Source organism: Oryzias latipes, chromosome 10 (genome assembly GCF_053564925.1).
Source record: "Oryzias latipes strain Hd-rR chromosome 10, Olatipes_Hd-rR_3.1".
Taxonomy (NCBI): Eukaryota; Metazoa; Chordata; class Actinopteri; order Beloniformes; family Adrianichthyidae; genus Oryzias; species Oryzias latipes.
The window spans coordinates 15,376,017-15,389,300 of NC_136246.1; the positions used below are offsets into that span (position 1 = coordinate 15,376,017).

The 13,284-nt window shown below is 39.9% G+C and overlaps 1 protein-coding gene across 4 annotated transcripts in view; it reads left to right on the forward strand.

The window, feature by feature from the left end:
- The window catches only part of macrod1 (mono-ADP ribosylhydrolase 1), a 156,535-nt gene extending 149,462 nt beyond the window's left edge, over window positions 1–7,073 (forward strand). For 2 of the 4 annotated variants that reach the window (XM_004073156.5, XM_078954080.1), the window contains one exon: window positions 6,671–7,073. In XM_004073156.5, coding sequence (XP_004073204.1) covers window positions 6,671–6,696 — 26 coding nt within the window. In that variant the 3' untranslated portion in view covers window positions 6,697–7,073. The other 2 variants (XM_078954078.1, XM_078954079.1) reach the window with 2 other exon arrangements.
- Window positions 7,074–13,284: the final 6,211 nt, after the last annotated feature.

The window sequence follows — 13,284 nt, forward strand, 5'->3', positions numbered from 1 at the left end:
GAAGCCAAAAACACGCGCATTATATAGAAAAAATTATTAAAGAACATATTTGTCTAAATAAAAGTCTTCAGAATTCAGTTGGAATGAAGGTCTTTCCATATTTATTTTTATAGCTTATGGATTTTTTTCTTCCAAATTCTAACCTTTAGCTTTGGTTTATCTTATATTGTATGCATCTATTAGATAAAACATGGAGAACAGACCACAGTTTTAAATGTAGCCCAGAAAAACCAACACAGTCAGATCAGTAACCTAGGTAACAGAAACATCTGTGTACTGAATGTGTGCAAAGGAGGCATTTATTTTTACGTCACGGTTTTATAAGCAAATCAGACACTTGCAACCTTCAGTTCTGAAATTAAAGATTTGATTTTCCTCAAATATATATATTTGTTTGTCAGTCTCTTTAGCCTGACCAGTCCCAGCAGCTCATTGTTCAGGTTAACAATTGGGTGTGTTCTCTTGATAACAGCCTTTTGTTTGTGTGGGTTGACTACCATAATATCTGATTTTTTTGTAATATTTTGTACGCTGAAAAGGAGGCAGTGAGGAGAATATATCAAAAGTTCTAACCTTTTTTGTGTGACTTTAGGAACGTGTTGCACTGACCTATATGATTGTGCACAATTTATTCCTAAATTTGATTTGATGCGACCGCTCTCTGTGATGTAATGACTTTGGCCTATTTGTTTTGATTATGCTTTTGATTTACAGAGATTTATTTCCTAGCCAGGGGCTCCTAAGCATGATCAGTAATTCACTCAGTTATTGAAATTAAACATTGGTATTACAACTGCAGTCTTAACCAGTGATGTCCTGCTTTTACCTGCAGCTATAAATCTGAGTCACCTTCACAGCAGTGTGAAAGCACAGTCAAGGATGCTTGATTGAAGCAAAAATCATTACCAGAAGTATTTTCTTTTTAATGAAGCATTCACTTCTAAAATAAAAAAAATGGCAGATTCTTGAAGCCCCATTCATCAGTTATCAGGCTGAACTGAATGGCACCCTCTGGATTAAAAGTTGAAGCTAAAGTGGAAACGTAAAAGTCGAATATAAAAACTAAATCTCTCAAAACTTGAAATAAATCAGCTGACCAATTTTGTATAAACAACATTTTTTTAATAGTCTGTTACATTTTTTCTCAGTCGCTTTAGTACAATTCTCAGATCAGAATGAAATTCCCAAAACTATTTGTTCAATCTTCACATCATGATGTCACTTGTGCACATCATATAAGCAGTTTCTCACTTCTTTGAACAAGTTGCAATTGCTTTGGTACATCCATGCAAATGATTATGTACAATTCTCTGCTCTTTGCTACATTATCAATTGTTTTTGTCATGTTGATCAAAATGTATTATATAATTCACTGTGCAATAGTCTTACTCCTCAAAACACCTAGTCATTAGTTCATCGTATAAGTCATTAACTGCAAAATGGTTGACCAAGTTGTCATAATGTGACAAACATATTTCACTGCATTTCAAGAGAGGATATTCGCTGTGATGTGGATGAGAATTTGTGGCCTAACATACAGGAATGACAAGAGGTGTAGGAAGACCACACCAATTCCTACTGCACTGCCTGAACTGTTGTACAGGATATTGTCCTATCTTTTTTTCCCTTTGTGTTACTGTTTGCAGTGTTTTTTTTCTATGTTGGTATGACATGGTCTGTCAACAAATTACAATATGAACAATAAAAGTGTAAATGTGAATCTTGTCCAGTCTCTTGCAATGAAACAAAAAAGGTGTAACTTACATTTTACAATAATTGTCATCCAAACTTTAGCCATAGTTTACATCAGAACCTCCCTCTAAAGTACACAGTTATATTGACAACATGACTAAGTAATTTGACTGTCTTGTTCGTAGACAATGACACAAGGACTTGACATTCTGATTGCACTGACATGTTCAATGACATAAAGACTTAGTTTTGAGAGATGAACTAAAGATTTTGAGCAAGTTACAGGCTTTTGCAAGAAATCCATAGTGTTTTGCTGTTTGTACAAATTGTTTTGAGAAATGCACACAAGTATTTGCAAACTTTAATTCTGATCTGAGAATTGTACTAAAGCGACTGAGAAAAACTGTAAAAAATGATTATAGGAGGATTAACAAAAAGTTAAATTTAAATCACTTGTAACGTTTTTTTTTTAATTAAGCACATCCTGAAAAAAACAAGAGAATTAAAAAATGTGTTTTTATTGTCTTTGTAGGAATTTGTCTTAATTCAAAACCACATCTAGCTTTTAGCCTTGAATTTAGATTTTACACCAAAACAAATCACCGTGAGTAAACAACTGGGGTCTGATATTGTGAGGTATTAAACACAAACTTCATAAAAAAAATAAAACCCACTATAAGAAATTGATTTACGGATAGAAGTGTTTAAAAAAAACAGGACACCAGTGTCGTGCTGCAATGAGCTGGGACACTTTACATTTTTTCTGCGCCATTCTCTCAAGTAATACTTGCAAAAATTAGTTATTTTACTTTTGTCTTTACAGAAATAAAATTATTTGTTTCTGACCTGTTTTTTGAAAAGGAGCCATTGTGCTTTGATTTGACTTTAACAAAAAGGCAAAAAGAAGTATTGGAAGATGTAGTTAAATATAGAATAACCCTTTTTTTCTCTCTCGCTGTAACAGTCAGCACTGTGCAGCTCCCGGCAGCAGAGAGTGCAATAAAGTGAAAAAAGTAATAAAGTGAGATGAAAACATCGCAGCAGCTCCTTTCTGTTGAGCCTTGAGGAAAACTCTGTTGTGTAAATCCATTTTCTTTTCAGAGTGTGGCTGCAGAGAAAGTCTGTCATCAATCACAGTCTCCTTCAGTGATGTCAAACTTGTTTTGAATGTAAAACAAAATTTAGAGAAATTTGGTTTCACAAAAGCACAGATGAGGTTTCTTGTTTGTATCAAATGAAGATCAATGTCTAAATGTCAAATATTTAACAAACATTAGGTTCTATTATTAGTAATTGCTACATTTAATAAATGTTTTGCTTATTTTTACATTGCATTTGTGATTTTTCCAAAACTTTGTTACTTCCTTTTGTTTCAGTTTGTTTGTTGTTTTTGTCCATGTCATCCTATAGAAGTATGCTAAATGAGGAAAAGATGTTCAATCAATCACAAAAATGTTATTTTGCTCTTCCTTTTATGAATATAGCTTCACATTTGTAATAAGGTAAATAACATTTTACACTTTAACTTCATATTCTTTTTGTTTATACATTTTTAAGAACAAGAATGCAGAAAAAAGCTACAAAATTAGGAAAGCGGGCACTAAGATCTAAATGAACAGCGTGTACATCAAAATAAAAGACTCATAAAAATAGTGCTGCTCAATATTGAATGCGGCAGTTATATATAAATATACAGAATGCGTGACTCCATTTTTATTTATAACAAAGCGATAAACAAGCAAAAGAAGACTGAAAAAGTTCCATCCTTGAGAATGAACGTGTGCCATGTCCTGTTGTGAGGAGTGATGTGCAGTCATGTACATAACACAATAGGAAGTGCTGTCACCAGGGCAAACTTTTTACTTGCATGTGGTTTAGATTCCAATGTTTCATGTGTGTGTGGTTTCTACAGACCATTTAAACCAATAGTGGAAGGAAATTTCTCCAAAAGACATGACTAACATCTTAACCGTGTTTCCTCAGGTTTGGAACGGTTTGCTTAAAGCGTCAGTTAATAAAAAATAATTCTCGGGTAAATTATTTCACGCCTATTGATGCAAATATGCATCAAACCAATGTACCTTAACTAAGCATACAACACACAGTAAGTGAACTTTTAAAGAAAAAATAAATTCAGGTGTAAAGGGGTTAACACCATGTGGAAATGCCAAAATGGCACCGCATGTGATCTAAGTGCCCGTTTATCAGCAAATTTGGCAGGTGTCCCTGCAGTGGCAGTGATGTCCTGAGTCAGATATAATCAGGCAGGGGCAGTCGATTATTGCAAGCCGAGGTTTTAAGAAAAAGTAACGCATATATATAGGTGAGCAACCCCCCCAACACACTCAGACAACCCTGGGGCCTTCTTTTTTTTTGCGAAGTCCTCGCATAAATTGGGTGTTCACAACTCGTGTGATATTTGCATCTGAAATAAGAAGAATGAATTTAATTGAGCATTTATATGAATGTGTGAATCCCTGCGAGGTGAAAAAATAAATAAATAAAGAACAGTTAGCCGACCGCAAATCCATTCCCATTCTTTTCAATGATCCGTTAAGTTCGTTTGTGAACGCCCCACACAATGATTTTAAGTTTGTAACTTTGTTTTTGATGTAAAGTATGCACATATTGCACATATTTTCTTGTGTTCTGACAATGTCCAAGCAATGCGCGATTGTGCAAGCGAACAGGGAGCTTTGCCTCGGGCTACTGGGTGGCTGGTGGCAGTTAATATGGACGGCCGCCGTATAGAGACACTTACACGTATTCCAGTCAGAGCTGCTGCCGGCTGGAGATCCGGCTGTGACTGCCCAGCTCTCGCCTGATTTTGTAATGACCTCATCCTCGCCTGCCACCAGCTGCATTTATGACCATGCCAACATTTTCAGAAAAGAAAGGCAGCAGCTAGTCTTGAAGATTCTGGCAATGCCTCTGTGGGTACCATAACCGTTCGGCCTCCAACTATCGTTCGGGGTCCTTTCGACTGAGGGTGACGTCACACTACAATAACCCCACTTGGACAGACTACGTAGCGTCTAGATCTGATCGGGCTCTACAGATTCTCATTTGACGTTCTCTTTTGTAACCTAAAGTTATTTTCCCTCATAAATTGCGTCTGACAATATTCTTTGAAATTTATAAAGAGATTTTGGCACAAACGGCTTGTTATTCAGTTTAAGTTTAGCCATGGCTGAAAATGTTGTTAGCACGGCTAAATGTTGTTCTTCCCGTCCGCTCTGCCAATAATAAAGCACTGGCGCACGGATTAAAAAACTATAAGCGAACATTCATTCAATAATAATCATGACAATAATAAAAGCACGTTTAGAAGACAATCTTGGTGTATGTCGAAGCTCTGTTTGTTTACAACGGACTTCATAATATTTCCTTTTATGGTAGTATCGTTATTTGTCCAGACCAATCACTATCTGACACATCATCGGACCAACGGACAGACAATCACATAATGTGACGTCATGACCCCGAAGGACCCCAAACGGTAGTTGCAGGCCGAACGGTTATGGTACCTACACCTCCCCATCGCACAGTGGCAGTTGTATGTAGTTGTATGTGTGACCACAGCTTAACCAAATTATGCTATTTTGTGCAACAATTGTTTAACATTATGGAGAAAAGAATAGGCAGCAATGCAGACCTATTAACTGAGGCGCACATTTTTGAAGACATGAAAGACCATTTTTAATTCACGTCTTTGCTCTATGACCACAAACAGAACCAAACTAGACTGGGAAAAGTGTAGACACTCACAAACTGATCAGAAAAGGTGTCCGGTAACTGCAGAGCAGTCGTAATGCATGCGTGGCCGCTGCCGCTTATACTTGCCGTGATTAACCAGAGAATTTGGAACAAGCTCAACGAATCTGAACTCATTTGTTTTCATTGAGTTTTGTGGATGGTGAATGGCACAAATGAAAGCCGGTGTATGTGGGTAAACAATTAGCGAAAGTGAAATTAAAAAGGCAAGAAATTAGTTTGATAATACAAAATGCAAGCTCTGTGAAATTGCCTGCTTTGTTTTGTACTGAACTCTATCTCGCTTTATGTTCAATTACCTTTCACTGAATCAGGCGTAACTGCTGCTGTAAATGCAGTGGATGCGCAAAAATGTTGTCCCTCCTATTCCATGTTTAAATAGTAGTTTGTATTTGGTCACGATGTACAGGCTTTGACACCACACGACTAGATTCAGAGCCCTCAGATTTTTTTTATTCTACTCAAACAACTTTGTTGGTCACCTTTAGGCACATCACGTCACGAGTTGCCGCAGTGCATCAGCTTTCACTGATTTGCAAAGCTGGTTTGGCAAAGACTTTTTATGCTGGGAGACCCAGACAGGCAGCAGTGTGAAGGGTCTTAGATTTTTGGCTCATTGCAACCCTGGGAAGCAAACTCAGGTTTCCTGTGCACCACTCCTACACCCAGCCAACAGAGCCATCCAGCCGCCTATTCTACAATGTTCTGTTTTTAAATCTTATCCAGTGCAAGTAACTTTTTAAAAATTGTTTTTAAACTGAGACAAGCTTCCAGCCGACACCATAAGCCGTCAAACTACAACCCAGTGTCAAATCTTAAACTATGTGTGGTGTTTTCCCTCAAATAGATGTGCTGGATGTGAAGCAGATTTCGAAGCAGCAGCAAGCGAACAGCACTGGTGTTTGGCTGCTAGATGGACCGGAACCGACTGTCAGTGTGACTGAGAAGCTGCAGGCCTTCCTCCAAGTTCTCACCATAACCCTAAAATGTCTCCAACACCTGGCACGCCTCACACTGGCTGTCTGTTTGATGTGTGCACGCGTGGGCATTTGAGCGCGTGCGTGTCCGGGTTGGACTAAGAGTGACTAATCCTCGCTAACAGATCGCTCGGAAGCAAACAGGCACTTCAGATGCCAAAATGCTGTTGACTGCTGTGTGACCGAGGTCCACTTGTTTTACCTGCTTCAATTTTTGTCTCCCACAGAGGCCACTGTCAAGAGTAAACTCTGAGAGAAAGTATTTGGTTACCGTGGATACAAATCGCTGCATCCCCATGCCTCCTCCTTATCTTCACGACTAATGCAGCTCAAGAACTTCTCCAGGAGGAAGATGTGTTCTTTTTCCAATGATCCGCCTAGTTCTCTCACAAATTCTATTAAGTGTTTGTAGTTTTCTTGTAATGATTGATGTTGTGATGAAGATGTGAAATAATCAACAGGTTTTTTGTTTTAAACTGGCATGTATCTTGGGCCACATGATTGTGATCAACATTAGATTTACAATTCCCCATAAAGTACGCAATGTGTTTGTTTCAGCATCTGAATATTGTTATTCAAGTGTGTAAGAAAATATGACAAAGGCTTATTAAAAAACAAATCTCTCTACCATCTTGTCTGAAACAACTATTTCCTTGGATGTGATATGAGTGAATGAGCTAACAGAACACTGGGGAAAACTTCACACAGATGTTTTTTTTTCTCCTTCTCTCTGTGGAGAAAAGAGAGAAGCCGGGGAGACCCTTCTAACCCCTTTTAGTAGGGTGCACCACCCTTTTTTTTTTTAAACAATTTAAAAAAATTGAATTTATACAGTTCCTTTAGAACTGTTTTATCAAGGTACTAAAATAAATCATTTATTAATTAAATTAGGTCACCTGTAATTGTTAGGTTGCATTCCCAGAAAAACAGCCCTTCCATTCTACCATAATGCCAGACATTAGGGGCTGTTTTTTTGTTTTGCATTTCTTGCCTAGATGAGATCAAATTTGTGCAATGCATGCTTAAACATCTGCAAAATGCAGGAAAAAGTAAAAAGGCTTCACACTATCTGTAAATCTGGAAAATTTTGCCCTGAGAGTTGTCATGACAATCTTGTATTTTGTAGATTATTTTAACAAATCAGTTTTTAGGGTTATTTATTTATTCAGGTAGGCTAAAAAAACACTTTGCATCTGTTCATTTATTGTGCTACTAGGTTGGTATTTCTTATTTCTACTTTTAATTTAAAATGTCCAAACACTACTGCAGCATTTTAATGCTGGATCAGGAAAAAAGTCCTTAAAATCTGTCCGCATATATTAAGCTGCGACAGCTGAAGATTATAGATTTTATTAGTAATTTTGAAAAAACATAAACAACAAAAAAAATGCTATCAAGGCAGAGCAGAGGGAAACAATTTATGGAGAAATAAGCCATACTAAAAATCAGTCGTAAAATGAAAGACTACAATTCTTGGGTTTTGGTCTGTGAGGACAGATGTTGGGGAAAACAGAGATGCATTTTCTTTTATGATAAACAAAAACATGAATCTGAACTGAAACATGATGATGAACCCCATCTGATAACAAAACGAATGTCAGACAGTTTGCAGGTGACCAAACCATAGAAACAAAAAGGTAAAACTTCATTAACCAGAAAGAGTTAAACTAACAAACTTAAATTTAACTGTACATTTAGCCTTTATTAGATGACTAAAGGACATAACTATTCATTTGTTATTATCTTATCCGAATGAAATCCTGTATTTATACATTGAAATGGTGCACACACTAATGCACACTAATGCATAAGTATGCTGACTGGGTGTAGGGGAAGCTGGCAAGAAGGCTGGCCGGGTAGATGGCTGGACGGCTGCATAGATTGCTGGTTACATGGCTATGTAGATAGCTGGGGAGATTGCCAACTGCCTGGGTAGATGGGTGGGTTGCTGGCTGGGTAGATGGATGGTTGGATGGGTAGATAGCTGGGCAGATTGTTGTCTGGGTAGACGGGTGGCTGGGTAGATGGCTGGGTTTATGGCTGAGTAGACAGGTGGCTGTGTAGATAGCTGTCTGGCCTGCTGGGTAATTTGCTGCATGCATAAAAAGATAGATTGCTGGTAGATGGCTGGCTGGGTGGATGGCCATCTGAGTAGACGGGTGGCTTGGTAGATGGCTGGCTGTCTGGGTAGGCAGGTAGTTGAGTAGATGGCTGGCTGGCTGGGTAGATGGGTGGCTGGGCAGAAGACTAGCTTGCTGGGTAGATGGGTGGCTGGGTAAACAGATGACTGGGCAGAAGGCTTGCTTGCTGGGTGGCTGGGTAAGTGGATAGCCGGTTGGCTGGCTGGCAGGCTGAGTAGGTGGCTGGGTAGATGGCTGGCTGGCTGGCTGCCTGGCTGCGTAGATTGCTGGTTACATGGCTTGCTAGCTTGGCAGATGGCTGGCTGTTTGGTAGATGACTAGCTACCTGTGTTGATGGCTGGCTGCTGCCTGGGTAGATTGTTGGTTGCCTTGAAGGATGGCTGACTGGGTAGATGGGTGGCTGGACAGAAGAATAGCTTGCTGGGTAGGCGGGTGGCTGGGCAGATGGGTAGTGAGCTTGCTAGGTAGATGGGTTCCTGGATAGATGGCTGACAGGCAAGGTAGATGGCTGGCTGCATAGATTCCAGGTTACATGGTTGGCTGGCTGCATAGATGGCTGTGTAGATGACTGGTCGATGGCTGGGTAAGCGGATAGGCGGTTGGCTGGCTGGGTAGATGGATTTCTGTCTGGGGGGAGATGGCTGGCAGGCTGGGTGGCTGGCTGGCTGGCTGCTTGTCTTTGTAGATTGCTCGTTACATGGCTGGCTGGGTAGATGATTTTGTAGATGACTGGTAGATGGCTCTGGAGGTGGATAGCTGGCTGGGGAGTTGCCACCTGGCTGGGTAGATGGATTACTGTTTGGTTGGTTTGATGTCTGGCTTTTTAGGTAGATAGCTGGCTGGCTGGGTAGATAGATGGTAAATGGCGTATATAGCGTATATAGCGCTTTCTACCTTCTTACGAAGGCCCAAAGCGCTTTACAGTCACAGTCCCATTCACCCATGCACACACACACTCACACACACATTCACACACTGGCGGCGGTTCCGCTGCCGAACACTGGCGCCAACCTCCCACCAGAGGCAAGGTGGGGTTCAGTGTCTTGCCCAAGGACACTTCGACACATGGGCGTGCAAGGCGGGAATCGAACCTGCAATATTACGATCATGGGTCGACCGCCCTACCGCTGCACCACGGCCGCCCAATAGATGGCTAGATAGTTAGATAGCTTGGCAGATGTCCGGCTGTTTTGTTAGTTGACTAGTTACCTTGATAGTTGGCTGGCTGCCTGGTTATGGCTGCGTAGAAAGCTGGCTTGCTGGGTAGATGGGTTTCTGGATAGAAGGCTGGCTGCGTAGATTGCTGGTTACATGGCTGACAGGCTGTGTAGATATATGCCCAGGTAGATGGCTGGTAGATGGATAGGTGGCTGGCTGGCTGGATAGATGGGTTCCTGGCTGTGGGGGGGGTCTTGGCAGGTTGGGCAGGTGGCTTGACAGTAGATGACTGGCTGCCTGACTGCATAGAGTGCTGAGTAGATGGCTTGCTGGTTTGCTGCTTTGAAGGCTTGCTGTGGCTGGCTGGGTAGATGGAAGAATATAAGGATTGGTAGATGTATGGCTGGCCGGATGGGTAGATATATGGGTGGATGAGAAGATGGATGGGTGGATGAATGGGTGCATGGATGGATAAGTAGATGGATGGGTGGATGGATGGGTGCATGGATGGATAAGTAGATGGATGGGTGCATGGATGGATGTTTTTTAATTTTTTTTTTAAAATGCATATCTAATTATGAAAATTACTTTTGTTTTCCAAAAAAGTTTTATTTTCTTTTTTACGGAAACCAGAAAAGGTAGATACTATGTGACATCTTTGATTGGATGATGATGTTTTCCCATCACTTCAACCAAACGGCATTTGTCATGAAGTGATACCAGAGATGCCTCATACCAACTTAAACTTATTAATATGCGGACATTGAAAAATACATTAGAAAGAATTTCCCCTGTCAAAAATCAAATGTCATCATTCAATCAGCGATGTCCTAAAGTTCTTACCCTTTTCAGGTTTCTAACCGTGTTTCATTTTTCAACATTTCATTTTGATTTCTGAAAAATACTTTCGTTTTCAGAAACATTTCATTTTTATTTTAGTTAATTTTCCTGGAATTTGGTTTTGATTTATAAAATGTTTATAAAATGATTTGTTGGTGTGATTTGTACTTCAGGGCCACCGTAATAAACACCTCTTAGTGGAACGCTAACACACAAGTTCTAAAAAAATTTAGATTACTATATTGCAACCTTCGGATAGAAAATGACTGATAAACTCCAGTTTTGCTTGAAAGCTGACACCACCTGTTCATTTCCACAAACAATCAATCATTCATCTTTTTTGTGCATCTCCTCTTTGCCTGTCAGGGAACACTTTTATGCGGGCACCATTCTGTTTCTGCCTGCAGCACATTTACATGGCTTTTTAATTGTTGCAGGACGCAGCCTTCACATGTCAGCTCGACGCAGGTGGTGATTTGTGTGAAGTGAAATGAGCGTTTAGCAAGCCACCATCCCGCCCAGTGACTTTCGTCTGCCAACAACCATCTTTATTGATTCCAAACAATCTGTCACAGTGGCACAGACGCACAGAGGGAGGTGGAGGAGAAGAGGCTCTGATGAAAAGAAGGGTTTTAAGGGGAGAAGAAATTAACTGCAAGGAATATAAACAGGAAATTGGTTGAAGTCTGTGGGGTTTTTTTCCATTCTAAAAGCATCATCAGTCACAAAGGAGGTTATCTTTTTGCTCTCCTGAGCAAATTTTCCATCCCTTTCCTGTCTAGGACCCCCATGTCTCCTTCCTTCTCCTCATCTCTGTCAGCTCTACAGGATGATGGAAAAAACAAACAGATGGAAGAGTGAGGGATGAAAAGTCACAGAGAGGAAGGATGTAAGGGTTCAAACTAAGAGCGGGGGGTCGAGAGGATGCTGCGCCAGGCGGTGAGGTGGAAGGATGGAGGGAATAAAGAGAGATGGATATTGTGATAAACTCATCTAGAGGCGCTCAGGGTTTTTTAATAAGCAGCAGACTGTGAAGCTTCCCTCTGACCAGTCTTTCTAAATAATGAGACACGCAGGATGAGAGAAGGGAAAGACAACGAGACTCATTATCTTGCCACCAATTTTCATCACTGTCCCGTCTGTAATCCCACTCCCTTTCTTTCTTCCTTGGACGCAGACAGTCCTCAGCCCTAAATGACAGATGAAGACCAATTAATGCAAACTGTTCCAGTAACTTGAGGCTTCATTCTGCGCTGTCTTCCAGAAGATACACTGATAATCCCGTTGGTGCTGGAAACTACTCACTGTCCACTGTGTGGACGGCAACCGGTGGTACCAAACATTTATGTGTGACCGCTGGGTTTTATCAGATGACTCATTCAGACTAATGAGGGCTGGTGCTGACTTTGATGCAGACTAACAGGCTAACATTTTTCCCTTTTATATAATTGGAAATACAAACATTGATTTGTTTTTGTTTTGAATACCCAGATTTCTCCCAGAACCGTCATTTCAGCTGTGTTTCACGTTTTCTAGAAAGCTTTATCTCCATTAAACAAGGCAAATGTGTGTTTTTCTGTTCTTCTGAGTGAATCTTTTATTACTGCGGGCACTTTTGATGTGGCTTTCATCAGACTGTGTCTCAGCTCTTCTTTGTGTTTAGCGCACTGGGGCGGTAAAGCTAATTAGGGTGTAAAAAACATCATTTCTTTATATGCACATTTTTTGTCCGATAATTCAGCAAAAATCTAAAGTTAATTGTGGCATCAGGTGAAACCGCTTTCTCTTTTATTATTTACGGATGAGTAAATAAATGAAGGGTAAATGGTGTCACTCATTATAAGTCTCGTCATTTCTTTTATTTTAACTTGTTCTACCTGGATTTTAAATGTTATTATTGGTGTGGATGAAGTTATGCTACATTCACACCGCCCTCGGCAATGCGTGTTCAAGCAACCTTTTCAATAAGTTTTTCAGTCAGTTTTTGGGCTCTGCATACGAAATGCTCATCCGTTAAACGCGCTAAACCAGGTCAAATTTTGACCAATTAGGGACTCAGATTTAGTAGTGATGCAGGGCTACTGTCCTTTTTAACTCACAGAAACAAAAACTCCATTGATCATGGAGGAAAAATTAATAACTGCAGTGTGTGCCCAGCCAGAATTCTGACACCAAGTCTTTCATATATCAGAATAGAGCTGTGGAAAGTAAAAGCCAGGAGCATGACCCAGGAGATTTGCACCGCCTCAACACTAAGACTCTTACAAATGTGAGTACATGTGCTCGTATGGGATAGCAACAGTCCAGTGTAAACTCCATGGGCTAAAAGCGTGTTAAATAACCCACTTTCAGCACATTCTTGAATGTGCAACACATGCCCATTGTGAACAAAACATAAGACTTTAATAAAAGTCTCCCTCTCATGTGAAGGGTGTTAAAAAGGAAATTTTGGCTTTAATACTTAAAAAATGCTCCTCTACATTGATTTGTTTTAAAACAAATGATTCTGCAGTTTGCAGAAAGCTACAAGACAAAACTTACAATTTTTTTTATTAAGATTTTGCTGTTTTGCCAAAAATAAAAATAAAAAGAGCCTCCCAAAATTGCCATGTTTTGCTAAGAATATTAAAATCTTGGTCTGGAAGAACATAATCATCTTGACCTTCAGATTCATTTTCTTTTATGAACTCATCAAGTTTTCT